Genomic DNA, 21,562 nt, shown 5'->3' on the forward strand with positions numbered 1-21,562 from the left:
TGTAAATTTAGGATACATATGACCTAATAAATGGTGTATATTACAGTATGAAATGTCAGAATGAAATTAGCAAATAAAAAGATGCAACCCAACCTGCAGGATTGGACCTTCGACTTCCTGCATGCTAACCCAAAATTCTATCCACTGCACCAACTATGCAGCACATCTTAGGTGTGCTTACAGAGGCAGTTACCATACATGTTGTTACAGTGTTGCCAGATTGCCACTCTTTAATGTACTTTTCTGCTGGATGTACTCGCTGGACAAGATTTTGGGACCGACATTTTTTTTATTGCTGGCATGTGAGGAGTCGTGCTGCGAAGCCCGAGAGTGCGAATTTTGCTTCAGCCTGTATTTACAATGTGCAGCTGATATTTTCATAGGTCAGTACATTGATATCTTCAACTATTGTAGTCCTGTCTTCCTCAGTTGTGCGTAATATTACAGTATATTGATAATTTTTACTTATGGACCCTTTGACAGCAACTGAATAAAACACAATTTTAGTGCCATATGTTTTTCGCCTTTATTTTCTGCAGGGCATCATCAGTGGCCTGGAATATGTACATATGTTTGCTGTTTAATTTACATTAATAGGAAATACCAACCACCAGAACTGTTTATAACCTATAGGTACAGTGACAAAACTGTAAATTAAATAGCAAACATATTTACATATTCCAGGCCACTGATGATGTCTTGCAGAAAATAAAGGCGAAATGCATATGGCACTAAAACTGTGTTGTATTCAGTTGCTGTCAATCAGATGGTCCATAAGTAAAAATTATAAATACACCGTAACAGTACATTGATATTTTTTCTGTCGATATATCAGTACTTTTTTTCACGATATCGAGGGCCAACAAAGATATTTTTTAAAATACTGATATATTGGATTCCCAATATTTTTAAAGATCTCAACAGTCCTAATTCCTGCAGTGATTCATGACTGTTGTCATCTCTTTGTTATACTGAACTTACCACTGAATGGCATTGTGATTTACTTCCTTCCAAGTCAATAGGATTTCACAATGCAGGCAAACATCATTGGACATTATAACTAATGTTGTCCTGAAGGTTGTGGTGATACTTACACAAAAATAATGCAATGACTTGAAATAACCAATTACATACATATGAAATTTATGTATCTCTCGACTGATCACAAAAACACATAACTACACGATTGTCGTATCACGAGACAACCGAGGAGCTGCCAGCACCAGCCATGGGGGCCAAAAATTCTGAAGATGGCTTTTACATAAGCCAAAATCGGTAAATAAACAAATATTTTTGTGATCTTGACTGTTCATTCTAACTTAAATATAGCATCAGGTCACTGTTCTCCGTAGACCGTGATGTCTGAATTTATGGATATTATTGTATTGAAACATAGGCCAAAAACTATGATGACTAAATATAAAACTTCATTCTCCACCATTTCTATTTGGTATGTCTGCTTCCAGCAAAAGCTGAGATTAGGGATGATATTTCAAAGGTACACCATAATATCTACAATGTTTTTTATTCTAGTGCACATGAACATGTAGCAGTGACTGAGTCCGATTGCTGGGAATGCTGCATTGCTGGAAGTATGGAGTCATGATGATTTACCACTTATCTTTTGCAGACACCACATAACATAACATAAATAACATAACATAACTGATTGTTCAACAGTTATGTATGACATAATTATTACTGGTGTTTCACAAAAAAAAATAGTTTGTTACATACTTCCCCTCCCCCCTACCCCTAACCCAACCCTTTTTCTGTTGTTGTTGATGTGGTCTTCAGTCCAGAGACTTGGTTTGATGCGGCCCTCCATGCTACTCTATCCTGCGCAAACTACTTCATCTCCAAGTAACTACTGCAACCTACATCCTTCTGAATCTGCTTAGCTCAAATAGCAAAACTCCTTTACTACTTTAAGTGCCTCATTTCCTAATCTAATTCCATCAGCATCACCTGACTTCATTCGACTACATCCCATTATCCTTGTTTTGCTTTTGTTGATGTTCATCTTATATCCTCCTATCAAGACACTGTCCATTCCGTTCAACTGCTCTTCCAGGTCCTTTGCTGTCTCTGACAGAATTACAATGTCACTGACAAACCTCCAAGTTTTTATTTCTTCTCCATGGATTTTAATTCCAACACAAAATATTTCTTTTGTTTCCTGTACTGCTTGCTCAATATACAGATTGAATAACATCGGGGAGAGGCTACAACCCTGTCTCACTCCCTTCCCAACCACTGCTTCCCTTTCATGTCCCTCGGCTCTTATAACTGCCATCTGGTTTCTGTACAAACTGTAAATACTCTTTCACTCCCTGTAAAAAATGGTAAATGGTTCTGAGCACTATGGGACTCAACTGCTGTGGTCGTCAGTCCCCTAGAACTTAGAACTACTTAAACCTAACTAACCTAAGGACATCACACACATCCATGCCCGAGGCAGGATTCGAACCTGCGACCGCAGCAGTCGTGCGGTTCCGGACTGAGCGCCTTAACCGCGAGACCACCGCGGCCGGCTTCACTCCCTGTATTTGACCCCTGCCACCTTCAGAATTTGAAAGAGAGTATTCCAGTCAACATTGTCAAAAGCTTTCTCTAAGTCTACAAATGCTAGAAATGTAGTTTTGCCTTTCCTTAATCTATCTTCTAAGGTAAGTCGTAGGGTCAGTATTGCCTCATGTGTTCCACCATTTCTACAGAATACAAACTGATCCTCCTCGAGGTCAGCTTCTAACAGTTTTTCCATTAGCCTGTAAAGAATTTGTGTTAATATTTTGCAGCCCTTGTTCTAAATGAAGTATATTTGCCTTCCACTCTTCCTTCTCTTTCTTGAATATTTTTATCTAAGTGTTAGAAGTAATATACGGTAATACTTATAAGCCTGATTTTAAGTATTGAGCTCATTAAATCTACTACTACTACTACTACTACTACTACTACTACTACTAATAATAATAATAATAATAATAACAATAAAATGTCATTTTACTAGTACACAGCCATTATTAATCTCAAGGGTAAGTACGATTTATTTCACAATGTGGCTACTAAAGGTAGCTCTACCAAGAACTGTCACATCTTACAAGGGGAGCACCCCAGTCTGAACAGCAAAAACCAAATGAAAATGATTTTGATATATGGAGACATGTCTGTCTTACCACCATCAGGGTAATTTATTTGTAAAACACTGCATTTGTGTACAATCAATGTTTGAAAGCTAACAAATCTAAATACTACAGAACTGCAAGATGACAAAGAAACAATACCATGTAACAGGCAATTATGACCAGCTGATCAATAAGAATCATTAATGAGTTGTTACTTGGTAAAAAGCTATACATTTGTTGAAACCACGTATGTTAACATCCACAGTACTTACAGAGTCATATTTCCTATAACAGAAGTTGCTGTTTATTATATGTTATCCCTTATTCATCATCACATTGCAACAGCAGAGTTTTTAAGAAGTGACTACACGGAGTGGAATGCAACAATATGAACACATGGCAAGGGCATGTTACATCATTTTTAATTTACATCATTTTTAATTTTCAGTGTGTCTGTATTGCAGTAGTCTGGTATCGAAGGCCACAGTGGTCACATTATATAAGTATGTGCAAAGAGCTGTTGCAATCTGTTTCGTTTAAATGACTAAAACTCTCCAATTGCACTGTATGATTATGAAACATTTTATGCTCACATATTACGACTTTTCAGAGAACAATAGGGATCAAGATGGATTCCACAGAAAATATATCATGTGAAACTTGGCTCACTCTGTCTGTGAGATCCACAGAACCTTGGGCAATGAATGGGTGCCTAGGTGGACTTCTGGAAAGCATTCAATACAGTTATGCACTGTTGTTTAGTTGACAAAATATGAGCTTACAGAGTAATGGACCATATTAGTGACTGGAAACAGGACATCCTAAGCAAAGAAAATGTAACATGTCATTCTTAATGAGGCAAAATTATTAGACATAAAATAACTTCAGGACCCTAAGACAGTGTTCTAGGGCTATTCCAAATTATTTAGTGTACAGTGTCAGAAGCTCTGTGAGACTATTTTGTTGTTATATACACAAAAGTCATAAAGACTGGTAGAGGACTGGCAATCGGAGCAGACACTAGCATTTGACCCTCAATGTAAATAAATGTAACATACTGCACATTCATGGATGGAGAGATAAATTAATGTTTGATTACATTATTGGTTATGAATTACTGGACACAATAAAAGCAAAATATCCACAGGTAGAGACACATAGCAACTTAATACGAGGTCTGTTGAAAAAATTCCAGAACATTTGCAACTTCGCGCCAATGGAGTGTTCGAGTGAAATGTGGTTGGCATCCCTGCACATGCCTTTGTTTAATGTGTAACTGCTGGAAGTTTCATTGTTGTATGCCTGTCAGTTACCGGTCGGTGCTGTATTGAGTAAAACGTTTTGTCGCACAGTTTGTGAATTTAGAGATGGCAGAGTTACAGGAGCAAAGTGTCTGCATTAAATTTTGCATGAAACCCAAGAAAACGTTCACAGGCACACACCAAATGATACAGGAAGCCTATAGTGATGAGTGCTTATGCCGTACTCGGTATTACAAATGGATCATACGGTTTAAAAATGGCCAGACTGAAGTTAAAGATGACCCTCATTGAGGATGCCCTTCCACGGCTACCAACAATACTTTTGTCAGGAACGCTAATGAAATTGTGCATGCCAATCGAAGATTCGTTGTCCGAGATATTTCAGAAGAATGTAACATTTTAATTGAATGATATCACAAAATCCTGACACAGCATCTTAGAATGCATCGTAGTGCCACCAAGTTTGTCCCACAGCTCATGAGTCGACACCAGAGAGACCTTTGCCTCACAATCAGTGAAGAGATTTGGATAGAGCAAATGATAATGAGATGTTCCTTAAGAGAATCTTAACTAGTGATGAGACAAAGGTGTATGGTTATGATGTTGAGACCAAGGTTTAATCTTCACAGTGGGTCAGAAAAGGTTCTCAAAGACCAAAGAAAGCCATGCTGATAGTTTTCTTTGATTTTGAAAATTTGTGCCACATAGACAAACTGTAAATTGATAGTATTACAGGAATGTATTGCGACGCCTGTGAGAAACCAACATCCTGACAAGTGCCGAGACAATTCAAGGTTCTTGCATAATGAGACAGACCTGGCCCCTGTGGACTTCTTTAATTTCCAGAGTTGAAAACCCTGTTGAAAGGATGAAGATTTGCAACGACAGACAAGATAAAAGAAAATTCACAGATGGTGCTTCACATGGTCCACCAAGAAGCATACCAAGACTGCTTCTGGAAGTGAAAACGGCATTAGGAGTGGTGTATTAATTGTGGAGAAGAGTATTTCAAAGGAGACCATGCACAATAAGTAAAAGGTAAGCACAAGAAAGATTTGTGGACAAAGTTCCAGAATTTTTTGAACTGACTTTGTATTAAATGTTCACACATAACTCTTTACAAGAAAATTGGATGTCATATGGAAATTTATTGGAAGAATTGTATTGAAATGTAAATCATCACGAAAGAAATGGCCTACAAAACCCATGTCATATTGGTAAGTCTGGAAATATTACCAGACGAGATTAACACAGGCGATAGAGAGAGAACCCACAAATAATTGTGCATCACATCACAGGTTCATTTGAAAAGCAAGAGAGCATTACGAAGATGCTCATCGAACTTCAGTGCCTGACACTGCAAGAGACTGACATTGTATTGCTTGTTGCTAGTGAAGGTACACTTAAATACCTAATGGAAGAACTTATGGGAGCAAGTATGAAAGCAAGCCAGAAAATTAGAATATGACCTAAAATGACGTTAACACATCACCAAAAAAAATCAACTTGACTGTTCAATCTTAGAAACAGTTAATTAGTTTTATGTATTTATGACAGTGAGAGAGGGACAGCAAAAGAAAGAAATACGTAAGAGTAAAAATGACCTAGAATGAATCTGGAAAGCTAAATACGGTTTCCACAACCAAGCTTCTAACATATTAAAAAAAGTAAGTTTACTATACACATATCACCAGTTTTCGCATACAGCAGCGAGGCACTGCTTCGCTATAACAGAATAGAGCAGTAGATGTTAACATGACTGTAATGATTAAGAAGTTAAGGAGGGTGGGACATGTAAACAGGCAACTGATGGCAAGTGAGCTAAGGAAATTATTTACTGGATCCCAATAAATAAGAAAACGTTACAAAGATAATCTAATAAAAGATAGATAAATAACATTAAAAAAACATGCAGAATAAATATGCTACTGTAGGCTGCAATTTTTAAAGAAGTCCAGAAACAACCGTTATTCTGGTGCAAATGTATAATGGCTGATAATGATGTATTTAACAGAGTGACCCATTCCTGAGCCTGTATTTATGTGCACAGACATGCTGTCATTTTATTTTACACAGATTAATGTCTGGGATATTTTGTCTGCATGTTTCAGTCAGAGTATCCCCCCCTCCACCCCCCACCCCACCAGAACCATGGACCTTGCCGTTGGTGGGAAGGCTTGCGTGCCTCAACGATACAGATAGCCGTACCGTAGGTGCAACCACAGCGGAGGGGTATCTGTTGAGGGGCCAGACAAACATGTGATTCCTGAAGAGGGGCAGCAGCCTTTTCAGTAGTTGCAGGGACAACAGTCTGGATGATTGACTGATCTGGCCCTGTAACACTAACCAAAAAGGCCTTGCTGTTTTGGTACTGCGAACGGCTGAAAGCAAGGGGAAACTACAGCCATAATTTTTCCCGAGGGCATCCAGCTTCACTGTATGATTAAACGATGATGTCGTCCTCTTGGGTAAAGTATTCCGGAGGTAAAATAGTCCCCCATTCAGATCTCCGGGCAGGGACTACTCAAGAGGACATCGTTATCAGGAGAAAGAAAACTGGCGTTCTACGGATCGGAGTGTGGAATGTCAGATCCCTTAATCGGGCAGGTAAGTTAGAAAATTTAAAAAGGGAAATGGATAGGTTAAAGTTAGATATAGTGGGAATTAGTGAAGTTCGGTGGCAGGAGGAACAAGATATTTGGTCAGGTGAATACAGGGTTATAAATACAAAATCAAATAGGGGTAATGCAGGAGTAGGTTTAATAATGAATAAAAAAATAGGAGTGCGGGTAAGCTACTACAAACAGCATAGTGAACGCATTATTGTGGCCAAGATTGACACGAAGCCCACGGCTACTACAGTAGTACAAGTTTATATGCCAACTAGCTCTGCAGATGATGAAGAAACTGATGAAATGTATGACGAAATAAAAGAAATTATTCAGGTAGTGAAGAGAGACGAAAATTTAATAGTCATGGGTGACTGGAATTCGACAGTAGGAAAAGGAAGAGAAGGAAACGTTGTAGGTGAATATGGATTGGGGCTAAGAAATGAAAGAGGAAGCCGCCTGGTAGAATTTTGCACAGAGCATAACTTAATCATAGCTAACACTTGGTTCAAGAATCATGAAAGAAGGTTGTATACATGGAAGAACCCTGGAAATACTAAAAGGTTTCAGATAGATTATATAATGGTAAGACAGAGATTTAGGAACCAGATTTTAAATTGTAAGACATTTCTAGGGGCAGATGTGGACTCTGACCACAATCTAATGGTTATGAACTGTAGATTAAAGCTGAAGAAACTGCAAAAAGGTGGGACCTGGTTAACTGAAAGAACCAGAGGTTGTACAGAGTTTCAGGGAGAGCATAAGGGAACAATTGACAGGAATGGGGGAAGAAATACAGTAGAAGAAAAATGGGTAGCTTTGAGGAATGAAATAGTGAAGGCAGCAGAGGATCAAGTAGGTAAAAAGACAAGGGCTAGTAGAAATCATTGGGTAACAGAAGAGATAATGAATTTAATTGATGAAAGGAGAAAATACAAAAATGCAGCAAGTGAAGCAGGCAAAAAGGAATACAAACGTCTCAAAAATGAGATCGACAGGAAGTGCAAAATGGCTAAGCAGAGATGGCTAGAGGACAAATGTAAGGATTTAGAGGCTTATCTCATGAGGGGTAAGATAGATACTGCCTACGGGAAAATTAAAGAGACCCTTGGAGAAAAGAGAACCACTTGCATGAATATCAACAGCTCAGATGGAAACCCTGTTCTAAGCAAAGAAAGCAGAAAGGTGGAAGGAGTATATAGAGGGTCTATGTTATGGACATGGAAGAGGAGGTAGATGAAGATGAAATGGGAGATACGATACTGCGTGAAGAGTTTGACAGAGCACTGAAAGACCTAAGTCGAAACAAGGCCCCCGGAGTAGACAACGTTCCATTAGAACTACTGACAGCCTTGGGAGAGCCAGTCCTGACAAAACTCTACCATCTGGTGAGCAAGATGTATGAGACAGGCGAAATACCATCAGACTTCAAGAAGAATATAATAATTCCAATCCCAAAGAAAGCAGGTGTTGACAGATGTGAAAATTACTGACCTATCAGTTTAATAAGTCACAGCCGCAAAATACTAACACGAATTCTTTACAGACGAATGGAAAAACTGGTAGAAGCCAACCTCGGGGAAGATCAGTTTGGATTCTGTAGAAATGTTGGAACACGTGAGGCAATACTGACCCTACGACTTATCTTAGAAGAAAGATTAAGGAAAGGCAAACCTACATTTCTAGCATTTGTAGACTTACAGAAAGCTTTTGACAATGTTGACTGGAATACTCTCTTTCAAATTCTGAAGGTGGTAGGGGTAAAATACAGGGAGCGAAAGGCTATTTACAATTTGTACAGAAAGCAGATGGCAGTTATAAGAGTCGAGGGACATGAAAGGGAAGCAGTGGTTGGGAAGGGAGTGAGACAGGGTTGTAGCCTCTCCCCGATGATATTCAATCTGTATATTGAGCAAGCAGTAAAGGAAACAAAAGAAAAGTTCGGAGTAGGTATTAAAATCCATGGAGAAGAAATAAAAACTTTGAGGTTCGCCGATGACATTGTAATTCTGTCAGAGACAGCAAAGGACTTGGAAGAGCAGTTGAACGGTATGGACAGAGTCTTGAAAGGAGGGAATAAGATGAACATCAATAAAAGCAAAACGAGGATAATGGAATGTAGTTGAATTACATCGGGTGATGCTGCGGGAATAAGATTAGGAGGAAATGAGACACTTGAAGTAGTAAAGGAGTTTTGCTATTTGGGGAGCAAAGTAACTGATGATGGTCGAAGTAGAGAGGATATAAAATGTAGACTGGCAATGGCAAGGAAAGTGTTTCTGAAGAAGAGAAATTTGTTAACATCAAGTATTGATTTAAGTGTCAGGAAGTCGTTTCTGAAAGTATTTGTATGGAGTGTAGCCATGTATGGAAGTGAAACATGGACAATAAATAGTTTAGACAAGAAGAGAATAGAAGGTTTTGAAATGTGGTGCTACAGAAGAATGCTGAAGATTAGATGGGTAGATCACATAACTAATGAGGAGGTATTGAATAGAACTGGGGAGAAGAGGAGTTTGTGGCACAACTTGACTAGAAGAAGGGACCGGTTGGTAGGACATGTTCTGAGGCATCAAGGGATCACCAATTTAGTACTGGAGGGCAGCATGGAGACCACAACAACAACAGTACGTCGTCTATTTCTTCCAGTGAAGGCTTTGATTGTGTTTTTTGCTATACCTACACAGCTCTAGTAGAGATGGCGATCCATTGAGAGGAACCATGTTCTGAATTGTGTTGTATAGATTTTTGTTTTTGTTTTTTTGTTTTTGAGGTTGCAGTGGCAGACTTAAAAGATTAACTGAAGCACATGATACCTCTTCACCAACCTTACAACATAACCAGACCTTGGGGTGTTCTACAGATCAGTATGTCACCAGATTTGGGCTTTCATATTCACATTTGCTGGCATGACCAATTCACAGCCAAACTGTGAACTAATGTATGTTTTGGACTACATCACATATCGGTCTGTCACCACAACCTATGTTCCAAACACTAATATAGATGCAAAATAAACTGTCACTGGCCCCCCTCTCTGTCTGAGCATATATGGTAACACATGCATCACCACCACATTATGGGATGAAGCCACCATCCAGTATCAGTATGTACAGCTGACCCGACTGCACTTCAGCATAGCCCCGAGACCTAAGTTAGGTTGAAGAATGACAGTCTGGTTGCGAAATGGTGAAGCCAATAAATATCATGACAGTCTGTTCTTTACACGATATCTTGCACATTCTATAGTTACATTTACATCTGAAGATTGAAACGCCTATTTTCCCACTGTGGTCTGATATTTTCAAATTACGAATATGTTTGAAGGTGATAACAAGAACATTCCTGGAAAAATGCACTAGTCCTGTGGCAGCCCTGTAAATTTGCTAGATTTTACTTTGCTAATGTTTTTGTGTTAGTAACGTCAACCATTGAACTAATCCCATGAAAAAGTGTAAATGCCAGACTTCAGCAATGCACTCAATCATTTAGATTCTTACGGGGCTTAGCTGAGTAGGTGCAAGGAAATAGGAGATAATGGGTGGAGGACATTACACTGTAAATAGTGTGCGGCTTGTGGGAATTTGGAGTGAATGGGAAGCGTGCTCAGATGGCCGAGGCTGTTAAGGCAACCTTCTAGAGAAGAGGAGCATATGGGTTTGACTCCTGGTCTGGCACAAATTTTCACATGTTGCTGTTGCATTTAATGCAATGCACCAACGCAGCTGAGATCTTCTCTCTACTTGATTCTAAATATATGGCTGCAGAACTACAAAAAAGATACCTGTTCTTTTAGACATGTCCAAAAGAACAAACAACACATGTACATATGTGCTGCTAAACAAGCTAGAAGTACAATGTGAATGAGGAACAGCAGACAAGTAGTTTGTCTTCCCAGAAAACGGGGTGCAGACGATATATAGGTCACATACCTGCTGATGATAAAAGTTTCAGTAAAACAAGTGTCAGACAAGAAACACAGAACACAGGTGTTCCTCACAGTTTTTCATTGTGTCCAGTTCTGTTCTGAACATATATCAATGACTTTCCAGGCAGTATAAGTAAGGGAGAAAAAGTTCTCTTTGCTGATTACAGCAATATCATAGTCACTGATAATACACCAGAACTCCTAGCAGAAATGAAACTCTCAAGGATGTTTTTGACTGGACAGTATGTAGTAAATCAACATTGAACTTACAGAAAATGAAGAGTATGCTCTTCATGATAAAGACGGAACACAATCTGTCACATTAAGCACAGCTGATAGCTTTATAGATGGTGTAACAAGCACAAGATTTTTAAGGATGAATATTGATTGTCCATTTACACACAATGAAGACTCAAAGATCCTGGCAAATAGAATGTCAGCTACATGTTTTGCTCTTAGGGTTATATAATTTGTTTGTAACAGCCAATGTCTTGTGGCAAAATACTATTCTTGCACAGTGAGTGATCATTCAACACGAAAATTAGTCTACTTTGCTTATTTTCATTCACTATTATCATATGGTATTACATTTTGGGGTAACTCTTCCCATTCTAAAAGGATATTTTTGGCTCAGAAACGGGCGGTTTGGGCAATAAGTGGTGTAAGTTCACGAACCTCTTGTCGACCTCTGTTCACGAGTCGAGGTATTTTGACATTGGCCTCTCAATACGTATATTCCTTGTTTCTTGTTATCAGTATTAGTTTATTCCCAAGAATAAGCAGCTTTCACTCTGTTAATACTCGGCAGAAATCAAACTTGCATTTGGATCGGACTTCCTTAACTCTTGTGCAAAAAGGTGTGCAGTATACTGCTGCACCCATTTTCAATAAGCTGCCACTCAAATTCAAAAATCTTAGCAGTAACCCACACGCTTCAAATCGAAACTGAAGAGTTTCCACATGGGTCACTCCTATTCTGTCGAGGAGTTCCTTGAAAAAATGAAGCTGATTTTTATTGTATTGCTAATAGCGTTTACTTAAACTTATGGACTGACTTTTTTAAGGTTCATGAACATTTATTTTTATCTGTTATTACGTTTATGTTGTGATTTCATGTACTGACATGTTCCATGACCTTGGAGATTTGCTCCTCAATTTGATCCTACGGAACTTGATGAGTAAATAAATAAATAACATTTAGTCCTTAGCTGCAGGGTTCTATTCTGGTGACTGAAGCCATAAAACATGAATGTAATTTTTAAAATGAAGAAAAGGGCCATAAGAATAACTATAAGCAGGAGACAGGCTTGTTGTAAAGAACTGTTTAAAAAATTGGATATAATTACTGCACCAAATGACTTCATCTACCAATCTGTCATGCATATCAAGGAAAGCACTACTAAGTACTCCACTATACACAATCATGGAATATGAGACAGTTTGGACTTTTCGTCGAAGCCACGGCTGACCATCTGACCTATCCTCTTAAAGCATGCTTATATATTTTGTATGTATCTATATATATATATTTTTGAGCTACTTATTTTCAATGTATTATGATGATAAATCCTATATCATTGTGAGATAATCCCTGGATGGATGAATAAATGAATAATTACAGGTGTTTGTATGCATTGACCAATTCCAACTATAACTTATTGTAGTCACAGGTTACTAATTCTTTTCGTTCTGTGACACACACACAATAGCATGTTTCTGAATATTTAAAGATAGCTGACAATCTTTATATAACTTTGACATCTTATCAAGATGCAATTGAACATTTCCACAGTTTTGTTCTGATAGTTTGTCACTGCACATAACTGCATCATTTTCAAAAAGTATTGACAAGGATACTAATATTGTCTGCAAGGTAACTTAATCATTTACATATGCTTATTACTTATTTACAGAATCAATTTAATTCACTACAGATTTCAGTCTAAAGATGTACAAAAATATAGATAAAAGATAAGAAATACAATCTATAATACATTAAACTATGTCCACAAAACTTGTTTCAAAAGCTGTTCAGTGGCGGCCTTGTGAGACAATTGATGTCAAAAGGTAGTTCAGAGTGGATTATAAATGATAGTGTAAATGAATATGTTATGTTATAGGATTACTAGTCCTCATTCACTGTTGGGTTCTTATGACTCTTAACTGATATACCATCGGTGTTCTGTTTATCTTTGTAAACATTGTTTCTGCTGTTGGTCTTCTGTTTCCTCTGCATTGCGACACTTCTGCTGAGAAAGGATCTGGCGCTAACCTAATTTTGATAGTTATAATGTAAGCAGGTTTTCATGTGCTTGTGCTTTAAATCTTTTAATGGAGCTATATAATGTCAGATGAAACTATATGGTTAGAGATCTTTTCAAGTCTCAGACTTCTATGATATGAATTGGTAGTCAGGGGCTCAAATTGTTAGTCAATCGACAGATTGCAATAATACTTAGAACGTGTGTTTTTTGTGCAAACACACACTTTTTAAATGGAAAAATGCCTCTTGACATTAACAAACAAACTAGGGTAAATTGGAATGTTAGCAGTGTTTGTAGCAGGATTCTAGCGCAAGTCTTTCACAAGATATTGTATCGTGAAAAGTTACCACAATGATACTTATTATGCCATTCAACCTGCACAGTTGCTAAGTATGATGTTGTTATGTTTGCTTACAGTGTGCTTGTGTGTTCCTTGAGTGCACTGCGAATTGACAAATTGCTAGTGTGTGTGTGTGTGTGTGTGTGTGTGTGTGTGTGTGTGTGTGTGTTTGCTCATGGTGCATGAACAGTGTGGGAAGAATGCACAAGTGACAACAGAAGAGAGAGAAATCACTGTTATTGCTGCTGCTGTTGTTGATCCACACATTAGAATCGTCTTAACTTCTGTACACGGGTACTGAGACAGGATATTCCAGATGAATCATGTATCTGTTTATCTTTGTAAACATTGTTTCTGCTGTTGGTCTTCTGTTTCCTCTGCATTGCGACACTTCTGCTGAGAAAGGATCTGGCGCTAACCTAATTTTGATAGTTACAATGTAAGCAGGCTTTGTTACATGGACCATCAGCTCCATGGAGTGTAAATGAGTGGTGTGAAGCAGTGAACCATCAGCTCATAAAACTGTTGCTAGAAGACATTTCTCTGCAGACTACGTGGAACTGTGGTACCAACATGATGGCTGTCCAGCCTATAGTGCATGAAGTACTACATCATGTCTCCACAAATTGTGTCTAAATCGTTTGATTGGATGCAGAGGACCTGTACTTTGCCAAGCAGTTCCACTGATTTGACACCTGTAGACTTTTTTCTGGGGTGAAATCTGAAAGATGGCAGCTATGAGGTCACACTAACTACACCAGATGATATGCAATGATGTATTACTGCAGAATGCCGAAACATCCCCGCTAAAATGCTAGCACGTGTGCAGCAGTCATTCCATACCAGACTGAAAGCATGTATTGCTGCTGCCGATGGTAATTTTGAACACAATCTGTAATCATCAATTGTCTTGTTACCAGTTAGAATCCACATACCTGGCACACACACTTGTTCTTTAGTGTGTGCTACCACAAGTATTGTACATGTGTCAGTGTGGGAACTTTTCAAACTAAGGTATCTCGTAAACAACTCGCAGCTGCTGCAAACACTGCCCTGACATTCTAATTTTCCCTACTATTAGTCTGTTAATGTGATTAGGCATTGTTCCATTTAGAAAAGTTTATGCTTGCACAAGAAATACACTTTCTAGTATTAATACAATCTGTTTAATGGCTAATAATATGAGCCCCTGACTATCAATTCATTCTGTGAAAACTGCACGTTAATAGCACTTTCCATTTCTACAATATTTGTGCTGCAAGTTTTAGGCGATTAATTTCGTCATGCAGACTGAATAATGTGTCACTGTTTTGTTTTATTTTATTTTTGAGGGTGTTTTGAAGCAAAGATTTGTGTTTTACCTACACCACTGATTGACTTACTGTGCATTTTTTATTTTTATGCAATGTTCTGGAATTTGTTTGTGTGTTTCCACTTTTTCAACAATATTTTTATTTTCAAAATTTCTTTTTCTTTTTTACTTATTGTGCATGTTGCACTCACATGTAGACAATGTATTCTGTTATTCTCCTTGCAATTACATACCCCAGTCTTAATGCAATGGACTTTCATTCAGAAGGACTGGAGTTTATTTCCCCGTCATGCCATCCTGACTCTAGTTTCCCACTGTTTATCCTTGTCTCTAAGGTAAATAATGGAATCATTCCTTTGACTGCGGCATGACCAATTTCCTGCCATATCCTCATGCTATCCAACCCTATTCTGTAAATGTTTTATATGTAAGTATTATTTCTGTATGTTTCTGATATGTCCAATACTATTGTACCAAATGGTCTATGAGCAAATAAATGAAATACGTACGCACCCATACACACACGGTAACGAATGTTTTTGGTTTGACAATAGCACACTTTGAAACCAGTTAAGGCTCTTACGATAATGGAAATTCCACAACTGGAGGAAGGGGGCACTGATTTCATTGTACTACTGGCACTAAACATAGATGTTGCTTCATCTTGTAACTCCAGACAATTTTGATTCCATGAATAAAATTCAATTCCTTTCAATGCAGCAGAATATTTATTAGGTCACAAAACGCAATTAGATTTTTAAGTAGACACCATGATACCCATGTAGAGGTGTTCAAACACAAAGCTGAAGCGCCAGAATTTTACCTACAGTCAGTTCTGCACTTATTTTATATTAACAATGCAGTACATGCACGACAGGTATGTCAGTTCTCAGGCTGGAGATGGGCAAGGGTATGCACACTTCAGTGCCCTATCAGTGAACGTAATGAGCCCTGTACAAGGTGAGGAAAATAAATAAATGTTTGGAAACTCATTTAAAGGCAACACACAATGTGACCATCACAATTAACTTCTGCAAGTCAAATCTAAATTACCTTCAACACAGACTTACATCATTAAGTTTTATATAATGCTTGCATATTGATTGCGGCTACATAAACTCATTTAGATAATTTGGTATCCGTCTATAACTTAATGAATGGAAAATAATAACGAGAATCGTTTTGTATAGGCCGTCTGTAGTGTAGCCGAAATCTAGCTTGCAGTCTAAATAACTCGTTACGAATTTACATGGTGCTTGTCTGGGTGCAATGTTACAAAGCAAACATTTGCAGCGACTCATTTCCTGAAAACTTTAATGGTGCGAATTTGACACGGTAGATATGAGAACTAGTAATTTTTATTTTCCTCTGTTGTTTCTGTAAACTTTACAAGATAGACCACTACGTGATGTCAACTAACAATGACACGGAACTCCAAAAAGTTTCGATCACAAAACAATGCACTTGCTGAAGTATCACACAAACGTGCAACGCGTAATTTACGATACTTTTGATAAGTTACTTCCGTGCCAGAACAGATCCTATCCACGTTGTGTTTACACTGAAACCGGCACAACTTTTAATAACTTATTGTTTCAGTAGTTGTAACCACTGCACAAAAAAAAGAAAACGCACTTCGGGCAAATGTTTACTCATTAAGTATCTTTGCCAAATAAAAGAAATTATTTCATCCCGACGAGTCTCTGTTGATTGTTAGTTTCTAGTTGTGATAATTTCAGCAGGTTAACCAGTGTGACAGACTCCATTCGAAATGGGAGACAGGTGAGTTTTCCGTAGTGTGTTTGTAAAACTGAAACGCAATGTTATTTCTCAACGTTGACACCTGTCAACTTTCTGCAGAAACATCCAGTTGTCAAATGCAATTGAATTCTACTACGGTATGCGTTATGCTTCAATACAATTCGTAGTCTGTCATCCCATAAACATACGAGCTGGCGGTGGTTGTTCTAACATTTAGTAGCGTATACGTCTGTAAACAATATGTATTCTTGGCATATTTTCCTTGACAGGAAATTCAGCACTAGTTTTGCGATGGAAAGCATTTCGGCAAATGATTTCAATATACAATTATCTAACAAGATTTCGGGGGAATTTGTGTCTAGTAACAATCCACTGCTCTTAAATGCAACTTGCCTCTCGCTAGCGTTAATTGCTCGCCAACAGCTGCCATTGCCACTACTTCTTTCTGTGTAGTGTCACTAGTGTGTAATAATAAATAAACGATCTGGAGTGTGATACCCAGCTCTTTACTTGCACTAACTTCTTTGACAGAGATATTCCATCGGACTTCTGAGCTGTTGCTTCCGAAATTACTTCACTTTGATAATTGACTATAAAGCAAAAAAAAAAACCCATCCAAGCTAGGTGGTAGCTAGAAATGCTTAAAACTTAGCAAACTTTGAACACTGTCAGCGCAACAGAATTGATTTATATGATATACGAAGGACACTGAAGAGAAAATTTATTTTATGCACCTTGTTTTACATATTTTTATACATATTCATTAATGAGCAACAATATAGGTCACTGTAAGCTGTGTTCTCAAGAAACAAACAGCAATTTGTTACAAAGTACATACATATATAATTCTAAGATTACTTGATTTGATTAGCAGAATCCGAAGGTGCGATTTCGCATGTAATAAAAGTACTTATAATAATGAAATAATAAAATTTAACTGTATTTCTCGCTTTTTAGGAAACTGAATATTTATAACCTTTCGAATTTATTCGTGTCTCAATACTTCTCTTGATTAACGTAGTCACTGACGTAAAAGACCATATTCGTGATTTGACTCGTGTCTGATATCTCTCTTCCTTCGTTGGCTCCCACACAGTGCAGACGGAAATATGTCACTCGCCGACCCTATTTCATTTTTGAAAGATTTTGCGGCAGGTGGTGTGGCTGCGGCAATTTCTAAAACTACTGTAGCTCCTATTGAAAGAGTTAAGCTTCTTTTACAAGTGCAACATGCATCCAAACAAATTACAGCGGAGAAACAGTACAAAGGTAAGTGCTGCCAAATGTAACTGCCATTTTGCACGACTTATGTTAGTACATGACTAGTGTACGTTGTCATTCAAGATATCTAAAAGTATTATCTATTTTTTCCCCCCTCTTTTTCTTTCTAGGCATGGTTGACTGTTTCATCCGTATTCCCAAGGAACAAGGATTCCTCAGTTTCTGGAGAGGAAATCTAGCCAATGTTATTAGGTATTTTCCCACTCAGGCTTTGAACTTTGCATTTAAGGACAAATATAAGCAAATTTTCCTTGGAGGTGTTGATAAGAAGACACAGTTTTGGAGGTACTTTGTCGGGAATCTCGCATCAGGTGGAGCAGCCGGTGCGACGTCTCTGTGCTTTGTCTACCCACTGGATTTCGCTCGAACAAGGTACCATAACTTTAGCACTCAAATTAGTTGTTGCTAGAAGTTTTAATATAGCTCGCGTACTGACCTCATTTTATTAGCCTTGCCATAGATTGTGCAAGGTCAGTGGAAAAAAAACTGTCCTCCCCTTAAGTCTTTAAGTCTGGTTATGCAAAGCAATTGATTATGGTGTGCACAATTTCTAGGTTGGCAGCCGACATTGGTAAGGCTGGTGCGGAAAGAGAATTTACTGGATTGGGAAACTGTATAGCGAAAACCTTTAAGTCCGATGGCCTCGTGGGTCTGTATAGAGGCTTCGGTGTTTCCGTGCAAGGAATCATCATCTACCGAGCAGCGTACTTCGGTTGTTTCGATACAGCCAAAGGAATGTTGCCAGACCCGAAGAACACTCCTTTCATCATTTCCTTCTTAATCGCTCAGGTAAGTGTGTGTGTGTGTGTGTGTGTGTGTGTGTGTGTGTGTGTGAAACATGTTACAAAACGCAGTAAATAACATTGGCGTAGGTCAGTTAGGCTTCTTCATTAAAAGAAAAGGAATTTTTTTACAAATGTTAGGTTTTTTTCGTAAATGTTTCTTGCTTGTTTGTAATTATTGCAGAAATTTTTACAGTAAAATCACTTGTAATGGGTGGAGATGTTAAGCAGTTACACGTGGTTCAGACAGTTCTGCCCTGGTGCCCCATCTGTGAACGTAAAGGGTGGGGGGGGGGGGGGTAGAGAGAGAGAGGGAGAGTGCCAACAATAGTTTTTTTTCCTCTTCGTAAGTACCTCACAGATTTTATGTTCCTGCACTTCAACATAAGTTATCACTAATGCATGAACCATTTTATTTAGTAGGTTATATACTATCTCATAAGACTCACATTACCATATCTAGTTGACTCTTGCTCCTTTCCCTCGAGTCTTATTAGGATACGGTTTCCCATCGTTGTATCTTCATCTCTACCCTGCTCTTCGTTTCACTCTCTGCTGCCTTATGCCTTTAGTTGTGGGGGACGGGGGGGGGGGGGTGGAAGGAGGGAAAGTTAAGGTGTCTCTAGTTTATTAGATTCATGTTCAGTTCTGTGGATACTTCCAAATTGTTTATTTTGGCCCTTGTGAGGTCCAAACAAACAGCTTTTATGTAGCAGAATGTGACATTACCTTTAAAGGTGGTGTGCTTCAATTTTACTTCTGTGAAGTGAGCTGTTGCTACTGGCTGGTGAAATAATTGAGCTCTCAGTTCAAGCTATTTTGTGTTTCTTACTTTTCATACTGAAGCCAGAGTGTTCTGCATATTTCTATGCAAACACGTGTTTCTAAATTGTTCTGTAGGTCACATGTTTCATGAAATGACACTGAGTGAAAATTCAGTTTATGATAAAACTTTTGCATTTTGGGGTAACTTGATGCCAATTTTTTTCTTTTCCCCCTAAGACATGTCATCTTTTACTCCTTCCACGCACATTCACTTTGTTTTGGACACTCATTGGAATTTCATATCACATTACTCAAATCTAAAATGAAATATCACACTTCATTCCTTGCAATATATTATTGCGGAAGCTGTATTTAATCTGAGTACATTTCAAACATTTGATTCTGCTGTTTCTGCAACCATAAAGGTTAAAACAGTGTTACTTCTAGAAAAGGCTGTGTGTGGTATAGATATGGAATGTATGGATTGAATGCATCTCATTTGACTTCCTTATGAGAAGGAGCTGTAGTTGGTCATCTCGAGCTTAACGCAAGATGCAACACTTCATTGAATAGCAGTTCTGGTACGAGTACTAAAGGGGAAAAAGAACCTTGCCAACTATTCTTCGTTGTGGAACTTTTGTTTTATACCAGTGAGCCAAAGTTCCAGTGGTGAGAAATTCGAAAGGTACCTGTAACTGAAAAGCCCACCCTGTTACATAGGTTTTCATTGATATGTTAGCTATGAAGCATAATCTACTCATTTAAAAAATGGATGTTCCATAAAATTGTATTTGGAACAGTCCAATTTCAGGGGCAATGCAATAAGTGACGACTCAACAGATGTGTAGTGGGTATGAAACAGTTTTAAAGTTAGTGGACAGGAGAAAAGTCACTAGATTATCCTTGTGCAAATAGTTTTGAAAGGCCCTTTGGACCATGTTATGAACTGTGTTAAATATGTTAAAAAGTTGTAAGTAAAGCTGTTCTTAAGATGCACTTTCATTACTTTCTACTTTACAGGCTGTAACGACATTTGCGGGTATTATGTCATATCCATTTGACACTGTTCGTCGACGTATGATGATGCAGTCTGGACGTGCAAAGGCTGACATGATGTACAAGAACACTCTGGACTGTTGGGGCAAGATCTACAAAACTGAGGGTGGTGGTGCTTTCTTCAAGGGTGCCTTTTCAAATATTCTCAGAGGCACTGGTGGTGCTCTTGTCCTTGTGCTTTATGATGAAATCAAGGCAATCCTTTAAATTGTGTGAAGCGTTTGGTAGTATTCACTCAAGTTGAACATTCCATTGTTCATTCCATTGCTCATGGCATTCCCAGAAGAGACACTATAGTAAATCACTACAGCTAGAAGTGTGATATGAAACTAAGGAAACATTCCAACAGATGCATTTGTTATGTAATTTTTCAGGCTGACTTGAGTATTTAATTGTAATATACACAACAGAATTAAAATGGAAAATTAATTTATTACCTGTTTGTTTAACTAATTTGATTCCCACCAGGTCTCCTTCTCCTTGAGTCTAAAGTGCAGGCTGATGAACCATTAAGAAAATTTTGTTTTTCACAATTGCAGATTATGGGAAATGAAGGCATTAGTTTTGAAGTGTTGTCAAATATTTTTTGTTTATAATATTGAAATTTGTTTTACAATCTAAATAATAGCTTTCTTTTGTAAAATCTGTAGTCTCTGGCACTAGCATGGTTCAAAACGAAAAGTGAGAGGTTGAAAATTCGGACAATTAACAGGTATATTGATAGCTTGTGTATTTGTAGAAAGTTGTCTAGGAAAACTAAGACACTTACGGTTGGTAATTCCTAATAAAGGTGTGGAAAATGTGGTGCTTTCCATTCAGAACATTGTACAGTAAGGCTGTTAAAGCTATGTAACATACTTGTTCCTGTTGACTTTTGAACGGTTGAGTTGTACCATAAGTGTGTAGTGGTTGTTAACTGAAAATGTTTGAACTCTTTCTGTATTGACAGAAAAGGGTCATCACCCCCCTCTCCATGAACCTTAAGAGGCTACTCATATCCACTGTATGGTGGATCTTACCCAGCTCAGTGTGAAGAATTAACCTTTAAAAAAATATCTTAAGTTTTAAAGTAACTGA

At 38.0% G+C, this 21,562-nt stretch overlaps 2 protein-coding genes across 2 annotated transcripts in view; one reads left to right on the forward strand and one right to left on the reverse strand.

Annotated features, from left to right (window-relative positions):
• The window catches only part of LOC126255140 (protein lin-7 homolog C), a 65,274-nt gene extending 48,145 nt beyond the window's left edge, over positions 1-17,129 (reverse strand). Inside the window, exon 1 of the mRNA XM_049955369.1 lies at positions 16,995-17,129. Within this exon, the coding sequence (XP_049811326.1) occupies positions 16,995-17,031 (37 nt within the window). The 5' untranslated portion in view covers positions 17,032-17,129. The remainder of the gene's footprint in view (positions 1-16,994) is intronic.
• A 523-nt stretch (positions 17,130-17,652) lies between these two features.
• Positions 17,653-20,921, forward strand: LOC126255124 (ADP,ATP carrier protein-like). The gene is made up of 4 exons (XM_049955368.1): positions 17,653-17,870; positions 17,993-18,254; positions 18,437-18,671; positions 20,450-20,921. The coding sequence occupies exons 1-4, from the start codon at positions 17,711-17,713 to the stop codon at positions 20,690-20,692; spliced, it is 900 nt and encodes a 299-aa protein (XP_049811325.1). The 5' UTR covers positions 17,653-17,710; the 3' UTR covers positions 20,693-20,921.
• Positions 20,922-21,562: the final 641 nt, after the last annotated feature.

Source organism: Schistocerca nitens, chromosome 1, assembly GCF_023898315.1.
Source record: "Schistocerca nitens isolate TAMUIC-IGC-003100 chromosome 1, iqSchNite1.1, whole genome shotgun sequence".
Taxonomy (NCBI): domain Eukaryota; kingdom Metazoa; phylum Arthropoda; class Insecta; order Orthoptera; family Acrididae; genus Schistocerca; species Schistocerca nitens.